The following is a 19,733-nucleotide window of genomic DNA, read 5'->3' as shown; positions in this document are numbered from 1 at the left end:
TGAATGAATCAAATCAATTTAGATATTTGCAAAATCAAATATAGAGAAAATTACTTTATTTTTTTATTACGGTTCTGTCTGTCACTGAAGAAGATGATAGAGCAGGCATTCAGCTTGGTACAAATCAAAACAATGAGATTTATTTGCAAATATAAAGTTTCTCAAGTGATCCTGGTAGCTAGTCAAGAACATATTTCCCCTTTTTTAATGCACAAATGCTCTTGTTCAAACTATAAAACAATCTAGAAGCTGATTTAAGTTAGACATAGAAGCAATTTCTAAATACAAGGGGGGACATGATAGCAGTATTCCAATATCTCAGTGGCTGTCATAAAGAAGAGGGAATTAAGCTATTTTCCAAAGCACTTGAAGGCAGGACAAGAAGCAACGGGTGGAAACTAATCAAGGAGAAAAGCAACCTAGAACTAAGGAGAAACTTCCTGACAGTGAGAACAATTAATCAGTGGAACAGCCTGCCTCCAGAAGCAGTAAATGCTCCAACACTGGAAGTTTTTAAGAAGAGACTGGATAGCCATTTGTCCAAAATGGTATAGGGTTTCCTGCCTGAGCAGGGGGTTGGACTAGATGACCTCCAAGGTCCCTTCCAACTTTACTACTATTACTATTACTAGAACTGGCTTATTTGAGGAACCACCTCTCCCCAATTGTATTAGCCTATCCCATTTGATCCATCAAAGACGGCATGCTGCGGTTTCCATCATTTAGAGAGCTACATTTGATGGGCCCTAAGTAGTAACTTGGCTATGGCACCTGCATTGGGAATATCCTCGTTCCCTAAGGCAGCCTTGCAACTTACCCTTGACTTTACAAAGGTCCTTCAAGACCTGGTTGAGCCATGAGGCCTGGAGACTCCAGGAAAATATCAACTAGTGAAGTGGCTCCATTATTATTAACATCACCTATTACTTCTTTTTCAGTTGTGTTTTATCATTAATACAATATTTATCAATAATAATAATTATTTCTGAATTATTGTTTTCAAGTTTGTTGCACGCTGCCCAGAATCACTGGTTCTGTGATAAAATTTGAAAGATAAGTAAGTAAATTAAAAAATGAATGAACTTATCACATAATGTGGCAGCTTTCACAGAAATTTAGTTGTGAACCTTATTCTATCAGTGGTTATTAACTCTTCTATGCCTCTTCTGTGGTTCTTTGTTTTTCACAACACAAAGCATACTGTATATGATTAAATAATAACAACAAAAACAAACAGTATGACTGAGAATGTGTACATATACATGAAATTGCTATGATTACAGCACTATATTACCTTTCTGGCAGTTTTGCCCTTCAAAACCCAAAGGGCAATCACAGTCATACCCATCTTTCTTGGGCACACAGGAGCCCCCATTATCACAGGGGGCACTCACACAAGGATGGACTGTGTTCCCTAAGTTGATTGCAGCTGTGAAATCTTGCTTCAGATCTATTGTCCGGTCATTCAAAACTATCTTTGTTTAAGAGATAAGAAAGAAGCTTTAAAGTTTAAAGTTTCTGTTTTATTACTTTATTTATTAACCATCAAATTAAATCTTTTAAGTTACGCTTTTTTTTTTCAACTAAAACTAGAAGAGGAAAAGAGTATTCAGAGAGGTCAGTCTAACATCTGTTTACTTTCATCAATATGTTGCCTGAGAACAATCTTCCAAAGGATTCCACTGTTTATCCTCAAGAGTTTGAAGACAAGAATGTACCATGAATGAGCTCTTTTGGGCTAAGAAATTACTTAATTCCAGGTTGTTGTTTTTTAAAAAAAAACAAAAAACATTGAATCAGTCTTAGATATTTAGATATTTGATCCCTGAGCTGAAGAAGAGTTTGAGCAGGACAGAAGTTTGCAAGAATTATTGCAGGCCAAATTAGTTATGTAAAAGGACCTTCTCAACAAAAAAAGTAATTTCAAAACAGAATCGTCATGATCCAAAACTTATTTAATTCCCCATTTCAAGGGAAGGGTGCATTTAAAAGGGAATATAGCAGCCACCTACATAGTTTGCCTCTTTGGGACTTGTTCAATAAATTGGCTTTTGGTACTCTGAAATAACGGATTAAGAATTTTTAGGTTGCAATCATATGTTCCTTAAAATTTTCCCAAATAAATAAACCACTAAATAAACATCTATGGTGGTGCTTTTCTGCCATCAAGAAGACATAGCAAAGTCCCTGCAGACTCTCTCTCTCTCCCAAACTGATGATCTATGATAATCTTGGAGTGGGTACCAAAAAATTCCCTTCCTCTGGCTTCAGTAAAACTGTGTAGAATAAAACCAAATGACTCAGAGGTTGGGGGACAATTTTCTTTAAAAAATTTCTTCCTATCTTCTCAGCTGAATGTCTGTCAGTACATTTTGGATTTATCAGACGCTCTGGCTGTGGATTGAGCAGTATCAAAAAGGAATTAAAATTGGAAGATGCACAAATCATGGCCAGATGCCTTCATTCTTTTCATCCTGAAAATGTGTACATGCCCAGTTCTGAATTCCACATAATTCCATTAAAAAGGGCAGCCTGGTTTCTGTTTACTGATTATGAGATCTGGATCTCTTACAAGACCTGCATAAGGCAACAGAATAGAACAGACTTGAATCGAATTTTAACTTTAAAAATGTAATTAGCCAATAGAGAATACATTGTTTTGAAAAAACAGATACCTTCTGAATACTTCCAGAGAATGGTTTCAGAACACCGGAGTTCTTTTTCACATCATCATAATTTGGTACTCCACCTATGAAGATCTCAGGATTACATTTAATCTGTGTGAAAGCTCCCTGCCAATAAATAACAAATATAAAAATACATGCAAGAGAAGTAATCAAAGCATATCCCTCTAGCTGTACAGTGGATAGTGGTTGCTTCTAGACTACTAAAGTATTGAAAATGCAAAATGAAAATGAGACACTGAAGACACATGTCTGGCTTTCCTTTATACAAAATAATATTTTTTGGGAAAATCAGATCCAATGACAATAATAGAATGAAGAACCAGCAAGTAGACCTTTCTTTGATAAATCCTCTCTGGACAAGGACTTTCTAATAGACTGCCCAGAAGCGCTCCAGACAGGTATCCCTCATAAGGAGACCACAAGATAGCAGTCTCTGGCTAGTATAAAACTTTAGGAGATGAGGAAATAACTAACTGTTCAATCCAAGATGAGCACTTTCAAAGAACATTAAATTTGCATACTTCCTTTTCTAATCACTTTGGAAATTGCTTGTTAACTGCTTTTTAGTTGTTAGGAAGCTCTGAATCGACAGGTTTTTTTAGGTTCAGATGAATTCACTTCATAGCAAAAGAAGTTTTAACTACAATTTAAGAACTTTCTCTTTTTATAAATAGCAAAAGTGATTAAAACTTTGATTTTAGAAAAGGAACAAAGGGTCCAGAGAAATTTGAAACAAGATTTTGTAATTAATTATAATGAATCCTTCCTGTAGGAAAATGCTTTTGTTTTTATTATTTTTAAATATAAAATAAGATTTTAAAAATTGGAGAGAGCTAGAAGGAAATAAAGATTACGATTAAAGGAGAAGAACATTTAAACTTGATTTACAATTACAGAATAAAGTAAAATATTTTAACATTGGATATATTGAAAGAAATTTTTGAATAATGGATCCAGCAGATTTTTTGCCTTTATGGAGTGTGTTGAAATGATGTTATGATAGAGGAGCGAGTTCTACCTGACAAGATTAAGATTGGCTTGACAACGGATTTCTACAAGAATGATATGGAAAAAGATGCTACCCTGAACATACAAAAGAAACTGGTTCATGTCTTCATAATTAAAAGGAATATACAAACAACAAACAAGGAAATGACTTGGGTAATTTTTATATATTAGATTTACAAAAGAGGCTTGTTAAAGTTTTGGAGAATTTTGTGAAAATGGATAAAGAAAAGATGAAAAGAAATCAAGTTCTACAACATTGTTTGAATGGACTAAAGATTAAGATTGTTGGCTTCTAAGTAAAAGGAAGGAATATAAAATTGATTTATTTGATCAAGCTCAAAAGAGACATGTTGTATCTCTGGTATCCCTTAATGAACTTTCACTGATATCAGGACTGAAATGACAATGTTGATGGATTTCTTTACAGATAAGAATGGGATATGGGAAAAAGAGATCATTTGTTCTATTTTAAAAGGTGATAAGTTACTGAAATTGTTATGCACATTGGGATTAAGGTGGAAAGTCATTTCTTTGTATATTTATTTTTGTCCTTATTTTTATTTTATTTTGTTTTCTATTTATCTGTTTTTCTTTTCTGTGCCCTCTACTCATTCTTTTTATTCTTCTATTTTTTCAGTTGTATTAGTTTTTTATTGCTGTAATTAGAAACTGTAATAAAATTACTATTTAAAAATTTAAAAAAGCTATTTTAAAAAAATACTTCCCCTATTTAGCCACAGCAGAGTATCTCATTAAAATTTATTGAAGGGCTTCTTTTATTTTTGGTATCAAATAAGAAAACATACAGAGCAATTTAAATCCCCTCAAAAACCCTCAAAAAAATAAAAACCCCAAATTTCAAAATTAAATATTTGTGAATATAAGATCTTTTCTTACCTCTGCCATTCCTTCTAGTGGAGTTTGCTGATCAACCTGCAAAATGCCATTTTTTGCTGTGCGCGACACTTTGAGTTGATGCCACTGATTCAAACTGATGGGGTCTTTGCTCCTATTTCAAAGATAAAACAAAACAGTGGTGTTTGATCCAATGAATGGAATCACTGTGAAAGTGAGAAATCAGTTTTGTAAGATTAATCATGTAGACGACATTACTTGCATGAGGTGATTACATATTTAGGTCTTAGTATCTCAAGTTTAAGAATTTCATACAGTAGAAATACTGCTGAGAACTTGGGAGTCCTGTAATCATTTAAAAGGAAAGAATTTTCCCAAATTAATATCTTTCAGATCTGTGGGAGTAAAATCTATTAGACTCAAGCTAAGACATAATGTCAGCTGAATTCCACCATATCTGAAGGATTCTGTATTAGAGAAGCCTAAACAACAATATTGTAATAGTCAGTGTAATGCTTTGACATAAAAGAAGGCAAATGCATGTCTTATGCAAAATGCCACAAAGATTGTTCTAATGAGGAATGAAGCATAATATGGCAAATATAATCAAATGATGCATAATACTTTGCAAAACTTTCTTTTTTGATTCCTGGTGCTCTTTACCTGGACCCTATCCAAACCCAATTATTCAAATCAAGGAAAGGACTTTCTAGAATTCATTCTGAATATTCTGCTACCTGGCTTCACAAAAATGATGTTACAAGCCCCACCAAGGACATGATTAGGACTTGATCAATATATTGGAGACCAGAAATATGCATCACTATCCAATGACTTTATACCATTTGCCAATTTCATAGTTACGATGCCCACAGTGCCACTCTTAGGTGAGGCCAAGGCTTCATATGCAAACCTAACAAGGGATGTTAATATTAAAACTGGATGTTTTTAATTTTAGAATATTTATTTTATGGTTGTTTTTATAGTGTATGCCACCCAAATTTTGTGAGATGGGCAACTTTATAAATACAAATGAATAAATAAAATAAATTGTTTTGCTTGCAATAAAAAAAAACTTCTGAAATTATGGGTCAATTGTGTACTAGAATTGGATTGCAGCTTGGAAGTTCCAACAATGAGAAGCTGAAATTGCTTCATTGTAGAGTACAGCACAAGAGTTGTTACTTAACCATCACAGCTTGAGATTATTTTTAAATAATCTATATTATACTATTTTAAATAGATCTATATTATACTATTATGATTAGTTTCTAGCCATGAGTTTTAGAGTTTAAGAGGCTCTGCAATTGTCAATCATTTTAATAATTGATCAAAATACTAAAGTAAATTATTTTAATAAAAGAAGTATAATAAACCAACTATCAATCTCCCAGAGATCAGCCAAAGTTCCAGAGGAAATAGAGTAGCTGGAGAGCTTCATACAGTATGAGTCATGAAATAAACATACACCATGAGACATGGAGATTAAATTAATTTCATCCTAATTTTAATATGAAATCTGATCAAACCTGAAGTTTCCAAGTGAATATATACATCAGAATGCAATTATCCATTGATTTTTTTTCTTTTTAAAACCTTACAATGCATTATCTATATTCTAATTATAAATGCATAAGGGGAATAATAAGGGAAAATTGCAAATATTATTGCTTATTTAGGAAGAATAATTGAAAAAATCTATATTAGAGGAAAGCAAGTGCAAAAAGTGCACACATTAAAAAAATAGATTTTTTTTATTTAGACCGGGATGGGAAACAATGGCCCTTTTATGACTTGTGGACTTTAACTCCCAGAATTCTTGAGCCAGCCATGTTGAAGTTGAAGTCCCAGCCATGGGAGTTGAAGTCCACAAGTCATAAAAGGACCATCGTTTCCCCATCCCTGATTTACACAGAAGGTTTGCCTATGTGGACCCCAGAAAACAAAGTGAAATAAACTTGTATCTCAAAAAAAAAAAAAAATACTAACTTGATGAAAGTAAAATAAATTTCATCCATCCTTAACTAAATTTCATCCATCCTTAACTAAATTATACACCTTAGTTAAAAACTAAGGCAAAGAACGTGGAAAGAGTAAAATAGCTCTGCTATGAAGGATCTCTTAAAATGGGTGGATTGTGACAGATACTTGTTTTATTTAAATCAGTATCAGGGCTTTTTATGCATGTGGTATTCTCTAAGGATATCCAATCACTGCACAATTCTAATTATGAAAAGAGGCATTGAGAAAGGACTGATATTCGCAATTGATGTGTGAGGCATCCCACAGGAGGAATGTGAAAAGTATGAAGGTAATCCTTATAAACTGTCACTAATCTGTGAAGAGAAAAACAGCCAATATATAACAGATAGATGTAAATTGAATCCCCCCAGACATGTTAAATTTAGTAAATTTTTATAGAAGAAGCAGAAATGTCATGTCAATTCTAACAATACATAAATTTAAATTTTAAATACCTTTCATGCTTTCCTTCTTATCACTGATGAACTCTTAACATTTCTCCAAGTATAAATACATTTTTAAAATGCTGAGAAAACAATAAACCAAACAATTTCTTTGCTGCCTCTTTTCCAAATTATCTACTCATGCCTTTTTCCTCATGTTTGTAAGAACAGTTAAGAGTTTAATTATCCTGGGTAAATCAATAGATATTAGGGTAATCATCACACTGGATCAATATGTAATACAGACTTTGACTAATAGGAAAAAATATGCATGTTATATCCTGCTTATAGCGCAAGTTGGATGCTTTCTGCTTTCATTAATTAGGTTACTATTCAATGCCATTTTCCTGTGTGTGAATCCCACTGAAATCAGTATAATTCTTTTTCTTTTCTGACTAGCCATGATTAATTCTATGATCACAGAAAATTATTTAGATTGCAGATCACTCCATAAGCCATTAAGGGTGCCACAAAACTATTAATCATTCATGAAACAAATTATGAAAACCTGATTCATAATATATCAACCTTAGTAACATTTGGTTTTGGTTTTTATCAAATTACAAATTTCTCACTTTAATTACCTACTGTTTTGGATAATCCTTATGGGAAAGAATTGAAATAAAGAAAGCCATGGACAAATACTTTTTTTAAAAAAATGTTTACCTGATAATGGCAGTTCCTGAGCCACAGTCAAACCTGAATTCCACATAGCTGTCCACAATGCAAATGGACAGGAAGTCTTTGCTGCCTGTATCGTAACTATACAACAGGACACCATTTGCCACATCTGGACGAAATGTAATCTCAAATTCCATGAAAGAAAGATAGCTGACTGGTTCTAATGGCCAGGGAGTAACAGCAAAAGATTTCAATGTCTCATTGAACTGAGGTATGGTGAGGGTGAAAACTGAAAGACCCAAGCAAATAAAAGCATATTAATCCTTAAAATGACCATTCCATCTCTTTATTTATGATAAACAAAATTAACGTTTCATTGCAGAAATTAGTACTAGAGACTATATCATATAAAATACATTATGGATGTTTAACAATAAACAACAAACTTAGTGACTGCCTTGTTTAGCAACCAATCGCAGTGAAGACTTTTGTGCCAAATTTTTACAAGTAGCTTTACAATTAATCCTCACATCCACGGTTGGTAAAGCAAAGGAAAGCTGAAGTAAGATCTTAAGCACAGTGGTTGTTTCACTTAGCAACCTCTTCATTTACTGCCCTAGCTGCCAGTCTCAAATGTGGTTACTAAAAAAGAATTCTTTGTAGCTTGATTTATTCACAGGAAACTACTAATCAATTGTTAGGACATGGGCACTTGCTGTGGTGGAAGAGAAGTGAAGAAATATTAGGTATGTGCCTCATAGCTTGGGATGCAGATATGTATCACCAAGATTTGCCTTATGATATCATTGCACAGGTTATCATTTTGATGTAACATTGGTTTGCTCCAAACGTCTATGCTACAGTGATAAAATGTTTAAATATCTATGGCATTTTAACAGGAAACAGCAGTTGTGTAAGTCCATGATCAAGCTAGTCAAATATTTCAGAAGATTATTTTATGTATTCATTGCCTTTACCATAAAGTAATGTACAACAAAAAAGAAACTGTGCACGGTTATGAATGAAACCAGGACTTCCCTACCTTGTGATCACTATAATTGATATGGCTTTTGTCACTATCTAACCACAATAGGAGAAGCTGACAGAAACATGATGGAAGGAAGTTGCAGGATCCAATCTGGGTCGATTATCAGAGATTTGGTCTTCTGAGCTTTCAGACTCATGCTGGAGCCCATCCTCAGGGAACTTCTCTCTCACCAGAATATGGGTTCCAGCACAAGTCCAAAAGCTCAGAAGACCAAACCTCTGGTAACTGATCCAGATTGAATCCTGCAATGTTATCCTGGGACACATATATTTGTTTTCATTCATGGAATGAAGTTTACAATAATGGAGAAGGAACAAAGAAACCACTAGAGAACTTCATACGTGTTGCTAAAACATAGTCTTGGGCTGTCTGACAAATCTCAAATAAGCTAGAGCAAAATTTGGCCTTCCATTCTTCCCCACACCCAAATTCTGTAAGTTTGAATTAAAATGTGTGTCTTCCTGAATCAGGTGCCCTGTAGAAATTCTAGAGTACAACTCTATTTCTAGATGACATAGATATCTGCTCACCTTCTTCACAGTGGCGGCCTTTAAATCCAAGTGGGCAAAGACAGATGTATTGATCTGCTTTGCTGGCCGTGCAGGTACCACCATTAATGCAAGAAGCTTCATCACAAATCCCACTGCTACATTCACCTAAAGCAGGGAAAAAGCATAAAGCAGTGACTTACATTCAAGTAAGTTAGGTTATATTTGGTAGGTGCCACTTTCTGTTGATTGAATGGACAAATGTGCGCTATCTCAAGAGTTCAATAAAGCTTTTTGTTTTCCATTATACTTTGTTGTTCCCTATACAAACATCAGAGTAGACATATAAATGTGTCGCCTTCTAGGTAACACCTAAACTAATTAAGAGACTGAATTCCAGGCTACAAAAGGTTTCACAAAATGGTACCAATGAAGCAATAATTGTAACATTTTTCTACAAATGACTGCTTGCCAGATTTTATACTCTTCATTAACTTCTTTCTTGTTCTTTTACACACCCTACTCCAATCTTTAGATTAAGTGCCATTTAACTTCAGTTGTCTTATTTTTTTCTATGTTTGATAGAACCTACACTAAGAGGTGCTAAGCAGCAGGATCTCAATTTATTAGCCACAATGCAACTTGTTAAATATTCCATCTGCATGGCAGATAATCCATATTGCCAAAGTATAGTATGGTTATCGGTACATTTCAAGTTGTTGTAATCTACAAAGCTCTAACCTCCTATCTCTAATTATACCTGTGCACTCCAAAAGATCAGATGGGATTAGTATGATTTTGTTTATTACTTATTGAGCAAATTCACATGGCTGTCCATCTTATAGTACTCTGGGTGGTGAACTAAGAATTGTTTAAAAATACAATTATCCAAATAAAAGGAAAAATTATGTCATATTCCCTATAAAAATATCTGTACCAACATATTGCCCATGCTCATGCTAATGCTCTATTAACGTCCTGGTCCCAGTACCTAAGGAAGGAGAAGCCAGGTCTTCATAATCTTCCAGAAGGCTAATAGGGTCACGTCCATCCATATCTCTGAAATGAATTGTTCCATAACAAAAGTGTCATGAGAGAGAATAAAATGTTTCCTCAGACCCATTAGATGACACTGCTTCACTCTGGGGACCCTAAACATGCCAATCTGCCAGATCTATTGGGACAAGCAGAAACCATTGGAGATAGATGTTCCTGCAAGTCACATGGCCCCTGCTATAATAAACAGTGCATCTATCTGTGGAACAGCATTCCCCTTCCTGCATGACAGTTATTATTATGGCCTTTAGAAAGCCCTGAAGATCTAACCTTTCCCTCTAGCAATGGACCAAGGTACTGCATAAGCATCAATATGTGTTAATCTATGTGAAATATGTTTTGATTCGTGCAATATAGGCGTTTATATGTGTTCTTTCTATTTCTATTTCTGTGGTTGTTTTCCTGCTAGTAGTTGCCCAGAGTTACCTACAGGTGGCCAGCTTTACAAATTGAGTAAATTAAGTAAATGCATAGAACATCTTCTATAATAAGCATAGTCATTATCTTGTTATATAATGGGAAAGTGGCAATTGTCAATGCTGGCAGATTTGACTCTCTTTCATTTCTGAAGTGCATTTAAATGCCACCATTTTAGACATTAAAGAGTTAGTGTAATACAGGATAATGTGGCTTAATGTGTACACTCAAGAGACCATGTCTAGCATAGCAAACCTAATCTTTTACTATACTTGAAGGAAGAAGTTGAAAAAATTGATTGTGGAAAAAATCATGCAGACATTTCAAGTTTACTTTATATCTACTGATGAATTATTAGATTTCCAATGTCCTGCAAAACATTCAGCAAGACACTCCTTTGAAATGCTCATGGATCTGCACTGAAAATGGTCTTGGACTCTCTGTGAGTGCACATACCAAACCCTTCACTGTGCAATTCCTGCTGGCATTTTGCAGCTGTAAGCACACAAATAATAAACTGGGATTAGCTGCATGTTTTAGAAGCTACTTTAATGCACTGTTTCGCTTGCATTAGCAGGCTTTGCCAAACAGTTCTCTGGAATACTCTACATTCAACACAGTGGTCTCACAATTATAAGAGCCAGTAGGGTTGAGAGATTGTGAGTTCTAATCTTGCCACAGGCACAAAGCCAGCTGGTAGACCTTTGGCCACTCACTCTCAGCCCTAAGATGGAGGCAATGGCAAACCACTTCCAAAAATGAAACTACAGGGTTTTGATCAGTTAGATGCCAGAAGTCAATGCTAATTCAACAACACATAACATTTACAGTATTATTGATTTGTCTTGTGGGCATTACAGAATACATTACATTTATCCTGACTACATTTGGCATAGCAAATGATAGAGTAAAATTAAGTTTTCTCCCTAATACCTGTTTTTTTTTAATTTGTGCATCCAACAAAAAGAAGTGACCAAGTAACCCGCAGCAATATCTCTCCCATTATCCCTAAACAATGGGTGAGAGCTACTTTAATGAAATAAAGGTCATCAAGAGATTGAATGACAGATTTTCCAGTTATTCATAGCCCTTCCAAATGTTTATATAACTGATCTGTTTCCTGAAATAATATATGTCAGAAATGCTATGATGTAGCTATTGGCTCAAAATCATATAGCAAAAAATTTATAAAAATATATATTATGAGAGAAAAACACATTTAGAACTCTTTAATAGATTTTCCCCGAAATATGCCTTTGAAAGAGGGAAAAAAAAGCTCTCCACTTAATGAAGAAATGGGACAGAACAGGCTGTTAAATGAACACAGGAAGGTGTAATTTAGAGCCATTTTTATTTAGAATAATATATATTTGCTAATTATTGTGAAATTCTCTCCCCACTGAGGTGTGGCTGGACCTCGCTCTTGATGCCAACTTCAAGAGAAGCCTATAAGCTATTTTGAGAAGCTATCGTCCCTTTCTTCTTAGCACTTTATCTCTATAATGGATGTTTGTGAACTTTAGTTTATGCTCCTTGATTGTCCTTATTATTTTACCTGATGTTGTCATTAATTTTCAGCATTCATTCATTCATTCAATTTGTATAATGGCCCATCTTAAACCAGTGACTCTGGGTGGTGACCAATTATAAAAACAATTAAAACAGTTAAAACATAACACAAAAAAGGAATTAAATACAAAGAGCAGTCAAGACTTATTCAGTCAGATTATTCAACCCAGCCAGGAAACCGAACCAGGAAGGGTATCTTTCATGCACTCAGGCACTAGACATGGGCATACATCAAGGTTGGTATGCCAGGAGCATGAGAATATGCTTGTCAATGAGTCAATTGGTCAGTCAAAAATTAAAAAAAAAACACTGAGAACACATGACGCTCTTTGCAATGGGAAGAGAAGGGGACTATTTCTCTATCGTATCAGCTAGACAAAGAGGAACTCTATACTTCTGATTACCTAAGGCAGTAGTCCCCAACCTTTATGGCTTGGGGTCCAGTGGGGGGGAAAGGGGAACCTGCCCATCGCTCATCAAGTTGAACTGCAATGGCCTATTGCAAGTTTAACTGCTTCTGCATGCACTGGCCTGCCACTCACACATCCCAGTTCCAAATGGGCCATGACCCAGTAGCAGCCCAGGCCCAGGGGTTGGGGACCCCTGACCTAAGGAATTGTCTGCACCCATACATAACAGCAATCAAGTTCATACTCCCTAATAAGTGATCTCCAAATCAAATCTTACCTAAATCTGAGTTGAATTTCTTAGAGGAGTAATTCTCTAGCCAACATATAACACACACACACATATACAGACACAAAACCAAGGAATTCTATGCAGGCAGTCCTTACTTAATGATGGTAATTGAGACTGGGAACTCCGTCACTAAGCAACATGATCATAAAATGAAATGCTGACTTACAATGGCAATTTTGGTAGTTCCAGTTGCTTTGTTAGATAAATCACAGCCACAGCAGCTTGAAATCACATTTCTGCCATTTGCAACCTCCTGCCACCTTCCCCTTTGGCATTGTGTGTCAGAAGGTGGCAGTGGAGGTTGTAAATGTGAATAACATTGTGGGATGCTATGATTGTCATAATTACAAACAAGTTGCCATGGTTTGTCCAATTTGCAATCACATGATCGTGGGGATGCTGCAACAGACACAACCATGAGTTGTAAGTTCCCTCATTTGGTGTTGTTGTAACTTTGAGTGGTTGTTGAATAAGTGGTTGCTGAATAAGGACTACAATCCTATTAGACAGGATTTCAGTTTGTCACCCTGGAAATTCTTAGTAACTTTAAATCTAATCAATAACAGAATTCACTGATTCTTTCTTAGGTGGCAGGGACAGCATTACAAGATTACAACAACAGCTTTTATCAAGGCACAGAGTAGAATTTGGCACTATTTTCCTCCTAAGGAAGGATAGTCTTAGCAATATTGCCTTCAAACGATTCCAAAATGAATCAGCTGAAAATACGGGATAGCACCCTTGCACTGATATTCCATAAGGTCGTCATGTAAGAAATAATTAAAACAAAATTTCTAATACTATCCCTCATCAGTGGTTTTTGCCAGAAACCCACCAGTTCAGAATATAAATATGAGTGCTATATTCATTTTCTGGCTAATGAATATTCAACAAGCATACTACACAAGCCACAATATTTGTATGATTCACAATCTATCCATCTACCAACTGAACAAGAAACTGCATGCTAAGTTCTTATGTTCTGTAAAGAATATTATGTTCCTCTCTTTTAGATCTTCACAACCAGAAGATATACAGGCACTATATAAAGGGAAGATTCCTGAAGATTTCATAAACTCCACCCAAAATGTGGACTCTCTTGAACAATGCCCTGATCCCAGAATTTTCTAGGTTCTAAAATTATTGGTTGGATATGAGAAGATAGTGATTCCCAAATATCTAGAGACAGGATGTCTTAAAACACTAGATCTGTTGACATGATTTAGTGGTCAAGTACATCAAATGGAACTCTTTTTTTTAAAAAAAAGGTACAAAAAAGTACAAAATAAGGTGCAAAGATGGGCATGTATCAAATAGAAAAAAAAAACCCCTATCAGACAGATGGGACAATGAACAAGAAAATAAAGTAGAACTACCTATAGTTGGCCTACTGTCAGTGCTTTTTTTCTTTTTTTAAAAAAAAGGTGCCGGAACTCACAAACGTCATACAACCCGCCTTGTCTACCCTACAAGGTTCCATCCCAAAAAGGTGCCGGAACTCCATTCTGGGTGTTCTATGAGAAAAAAAGCCCTGCCTACTGTAATCCTGAATCCAAATGAGAAAATCAAACAATGGATTCATCAGAAACCAGGGGAATTTCCTATAATTCACAGATTCCACAGAAAATAGCAGGAACTACTGGTACTGTGGATTAACTGAGTCTAACATCCATACCACGTGCCTCCAAAACACTTTACATTTAATATGCTTATTTAGAAGTAAGTCCAAGTAAATTCAGTATGTCTTAGTTCGTGTAAGAATGTACAGTATAGCATTGCAAATAAAATACCTTGACTTTTTTTACTTATGAAAACCAAGACACCTTTCCACAAACGATTGAAGAGCCAACTTGATATAAATGCCACAAAGCAACAAATCCTATAAAATAAAATACAGCCTTGATCATATCTTGAAAAGGAAACATCAAATGGAGTTCTCAAGCCTCAGAAATAAAAACCCATTCATCCAATCAAAGACATTCTGAAGTAGATGTTATCGACTGGATCACTTCTGCTCCCGTCTGTTCATTCAATTAGTGTTATCCTTCTCATATTCAAAACGAGGCAACATAAAGCATAGATTTACCAAAGATATCCACATACAAGGACAGTTGGGAAAAGGGAATTAAAAACTGCTTGCATTTGAAAAATAACCTACATAGCCCTAAACATTTCCTATGAAGTGGGAAGTAGTTTCACAGTTAGGTAGAAGGAACAGAACCACAGATTTGAAAATGTTAAGTTTCTAAAATTTGGGTTGTCCTTGTTATTAATCTGGCTACAGTTTGATGCTTAACATTCAACTCAACATCACAAATTAACCTAAAGAAACAGCTTCTCTTTTAAATGTTGTATTTTACATGAATATACTACTAGGATTTTAATATGGTGGGTTTTGATAAGCTGTGTGGTAAAGGCAGCCAACAAGCAGTGCAGATCAGAGAGAATTTCTTGTAAGTTTCAAGTCTTGTAGTATTCTATAGCTTCTCACTCTATCGTGAAATTGCACAGTAGGCTTCCCCAAGACCTTATTTTCTTCAGTGCCGGCTTTCTAGGTCAATTTATTAGCTTTTTTAATATCCCACAGACACCTGGTATTTCTATCCAGGGGAGAGTTCAACAACTCTGACTGTGGTTGATCACAGTTACTGCCCTCTTTTGATAGATGTTATAAAAAGAAAAAACGATGACCTCTTATCTAAGTTATACTAGACATGAAAATTGACTTTGTATCTATTTCTATCATTGGTACACCACAGGGACAGGGACAATCCTTTAGATTGTTCCTAGAATGCCATCTATAATTTCTACACAAATTCAATGGCTTAGATGAATTTGCAAGAAACTGTGATTCAAGATTGTTACTTGTAAGACATTAGATGGCTCTGGAACAGGTTTTCTGAGGGACCAGCTTCTCCTTTATTTATTTGCCTATCCAGGCTGATTTAATAGGCGTAACTTCCTCTAGATCCCATATATAAGGCATTATCATCTAATAGGACCTCCCATTTTTTTCACTCCCTCCGCATGGAAATTTGGTACATTCCTTCCCTACCCAATTTTGAGAGCAGTTACAAGCTGATTGTTCTACATAGCCCATGGAAAGAGGGCATGATGGGAGTGAACAAAGGAACCTGGCTTGCATATGACTTTATACAGACAGTCCCAGCTGAGGGTAATTGGAACTAGGAATTCCTTTACTAAGCGATGCAGTTGTAAAACACAATGTCATATGACCACATAAACTTATGACGGCAGTTCTGGCAACTCCAGTTGCTATTGTTAGTCAAAATCTTTGTAGTCCCAGCCTTGTGTGATCGTGTGACTTCCTGCCAGCTTCCCCATTAACTTTGCTTTCAGAAGCCAGCAGTGTAATCACATGACTGCAGGATGCTGCAATGTCGTAACTGTGAGCCGGCTGCCAAGTGCCTGAATCACAATCACATGATCATGGGAATGTACAGCAGCTGCAACGGTGAGTACTTATCATAAGTCCCTCTCATTCAGTGCTGTAACCTCAAATAGTTGCTGAATGAGTAGACAATGTTGTCTTCCTCTTCCCACTGCTTGTGAAGCAAGTCCAGCCTGGGGATGCTTTGTGAAGGCCATGTCATGCAGAGCAATGGAGGTGGCAGGGATGTTGGAGGGCGAGGTGGCAGGAGTATCAGAGGACAGGGATGCTAAAAGGTCAGAGATGGGAGAAAGATACTGTAGGTATTTGAGAGACTTGATGGGTATCCTGCAATCTTAAATGTGGGCAGGCTGCCAAGTGCCTGGATTTTGATGATGTGACTGCAAGGATGCTGCATCAGCCTTAACTTCAAGGACCATAACCACCATTCATTCAGTGCAGTCATGATGTTGAACAGTTGCTGAATGAATGATCATTAAACTTGGACTATTTGTTCCTAAACAAATAAACAAACAGAACACAGAATTATATTTCTAAGAAAACTCATTACTCTAAGGTCATTATTCTGAGTTAGACCTAGATCGGGGTAGGCAACCTGGGCTCTTTTATGACTCGTGGACTTCAACTCCCAGAATTCCTGAGCCAGCATGGCTCAGCTTGGAAACCTCTCCCTCTCCCCTCAGCATGGCTGGCTCAGGAATTCTGGGAGTTGAAGTCCATGAGTCATAAAAGAGCCAGGGTTGCCTACCCCTGATCTAGATTCAGTCACAATTTAGAGTTGATTCACTAAATTATCCTATTAAACTACTTTAAATGTTGTTATATTGGGATCTAACTTAAGAAACTTATAGTGTAGTAGTTAAAGTGTTGAATAAGTACTGGGATATTCAGATTAGTCCATCTACAACTATAGAAGCTCAATATGTGATATTGATTGATTGACTGACATATTTATTCATTCTACTTGTAAAACACAGTCATTTACAAAATAATCAATAAAATTATCTATGGTAAATATAAGCAAATTAAATTAAAATGACCAATTACCAATCAATGTTACAAAAATGTGATAAATTATAATATTCATAAAGTAATGAAAAATTAATTAAAAGTTCAAATAAAATAATATTAATAAATCAATCTAAGTAATTCAAAGTGAAATAAATTAAGGACAACAATAAAGTCTTCAACCAACTCTGTAGAAAACTCTGGTAGGTTCCAGAATTTTAAATAGGATAGAGCAAGTCTTAATTTCTCTGGGGAGTCCATTCCACAAGGCTAGAACAGCAACTGATAAACAGCTTTTCCTGGCCTCCACCCCTTTTGGGCCAGTCTGCGTCACAGGATTGTTGTGGAAAATAGTGAAAGAAGACATTATATATGTACTACTTATTACTGCTGGAGGAAAGGTGGAACCTAAATCTAACAAATAAATAAATTAAAACAAACCTATAATATAGAACAAGCTCAATGCAATATCATTATTAAACTGGATAAGTTGGGTTTTATGGATGAGACAAATGAGTTAATGGTAACTATGTTGAACTTACCAACATCTGCCCCACTAAGGCTTCTTCCCAGAGGCCAGGGTCTCATGTCAATAGGCTTGCCATTAATAATGAGTAATTGAACACACCCTTGGAAGCCATGATTGATTCCTACTGACTTTACAAGCCAATAGGCTGTGGGAGCACCGCCAAGATAGAAGGGAGTCCGAAAAGTAATTTTGCTATATTGACCCTAGAAGCAGAAGGTAGACAGGAAATGTGTAATTAATACTGAGAAAATCATAACTGATAAAGATATTTCAAATACTGATGGGAAATCAAACTTTAATAAGAGCACAAAAATAGGATATTGATTAATGAATTGACATTATTGATTTATGAATTGATATTGTTATTTGTATGATATTAGTAAAATATGATGAAGATGTTTATATCTAACTTTGTATATATTAACAGTACCAACAATTATAATGGTAATGAAGGGGAAATGGAAAAAAATATGGAGAAGAAAGGAGGATTTGGGAAAAAATACTGGATTGTGTAGTATTGAACAGATTTATATTGAAAAAGTTAATGCTAAATAGTTGAACCCAGACAACATGTTGTTTACTAAGGACTAAAGATTGTAATTTTTAAAAATTAATAAAACTTTAAAAAAAGAAAAGAAAATTGATGTATTCTGATATAAAGTTACTCTGTCTAATATTATTTTGTACTTCCATCATCACCCTTATCCTCCTAAATGTATGATCACAAATGGCCATCTCAGCTTTCTGGGCAGTTGGCTGCTTAAACATTGGAAGCTGGTACTGCTGTAAGTTTTTCCTTGTTCAAAATACTTAACAGATGTACTCCTCCTTAACTGAGTGGGAAGCACTGGCTAATGATTCTGAGATTTTTTAAGATATATTTTATTCCCAAGTGACAAAGCAAAAGCACTAGTCTAGAGTTTTTGCCTAGTGACATCTGGAAAACAAGGGAAGGAAAGGAGAGACTATGTAAATGATACTAAGGATAGTACAAGCCAGTGACAGTTTATATTAAGTTCTGGTTTCCTAAATATACAGTTGGCCCTCTGATGGTTTAATGTGATTTGCTCCAGGCAATAAGAATACATTTGCTCTGTGGGCGGAGCTAGCTTGGATGGATGACTGAATTTCTGCCTCCTCTGGACCATTGCAGAGAATTGATTAAGAAATATAACACCCAATTAAACACTATGAAAATTTAAGAGATGATGAAACGTGAGTTACTTCCCTTGCTTTCCTCCTGAAGTTTGGATTGTATTTGATTTGGATTTGGACATTCTTCCAGAGAAGCTTTGAATTTGGCTAAGAGACTTGAGAGGCTTTTGAAGGCTGATGGGGAGAGGAGGGGCTCTATGATTGAAGACTGATAGGAGAAAGAATTTGGAGAGAGTTTAAAGGAGTACAGCTAAAAATATAATAGCTGGTTTATAAGTGTACAGTGTGAAGGCCCGTTACTCCCTCCTTTCAGTTGAAGTGTTGAGATCTGGAGAAAGTGAAAATATTAAATACCTTTAAGACAGAGCCTTGATTAGGCATGTGTAATAAAGATAGTTGCTGCCTTTGGATTTATTTATTTTCATCATGTTGCTTTCATGGAGATAAGTTGATAAGGACAAGAAAAAGGGAGGAAGTGAAATGTATGGACTATAGACTGTGTAAAAATTCTTAGAAGGTTAAAAGGTATTTTTGGTGGTTGGATGTCAAAACACAGCCAAAGTGCAGAAAGTGTTTGGCAAAGACCCAAAGCAGGCCTTAGACCTTCAGATTTACACCTGATTCGAGTGGAAAAAGCCTTAGAAATGGATGTGAGGCAAAAATCGCCTGAGAAGTCACTGACTCAACCAGATAAACTTGATATTCTCATACAAGAG

At 35.5% G+C, this 19,733-nt stretch overlaps 1 protein-coding gene across 3 annotated transcripts in view; it reads right to left on the bottom strand.

Moving 5' to 3' along the window:
- Positions 1 to 19,733, bottom strand: part of EGFLAM (EGF like, fibronectin type III and laminin G domains) — a 116,249-nt gene that overhangs the window by 11,343 nt on the left and 85,173 nt on the right. For all 3 annotated transcript variants that reach the window (XM_039347928.1, XM_039347927.1, XM_039347929.1), the window contains exons 13-18: positions 17,876 to 18,065; positions 9,215 to 9,340; positions 7,682 to 7,925; positions 4,593 to 4,704; positions 2,676 to 2,792; positions 1,295 to 1,475 (exon numbers count right to left, since the gene is read on the bottom strand). In XM_039347928.1, coding sequence (XP_039203862.1) covers positions 1,295 to 1,475; positions 2,676 to 2,792; positions 4,593 to 4,704; positions 7,682 to 7,925; positions 9,215 to 9,340; positions 17,876 to 18,065 — 970 coding nt within the window. The remainder of the gene's footprint in view (positions 1 to 1,294; positions 1,476 to 2,675; positions 2,793 to 4,592; positions 4,705 to 7,681; positions 7,926 to 9,214; positions 9,341 to 17,875; positions 18,066 to 19,733) is intronic.

Source organism: Crotalus tigris, unplaced genomic scaffold (genome assembly GCF_016545835.1).
Source record: "Crotalus tigris isolate CLP2741 ecotype Arizona unplaced genomic scaffold, ASM1654583v1 scf7180000018103.2265978, whole genome shotgun sequence".
In the NCBI taxonomy this organism is placed as follows: Eukaryota; Metazoa; Chordata; class Lepidosauria; order Squamata; family Viperidae; genus Crotalus; species Crotalus tigris.
This window is presented reverse-complemented; position numbering and strand designations above follow the sequence as displayed.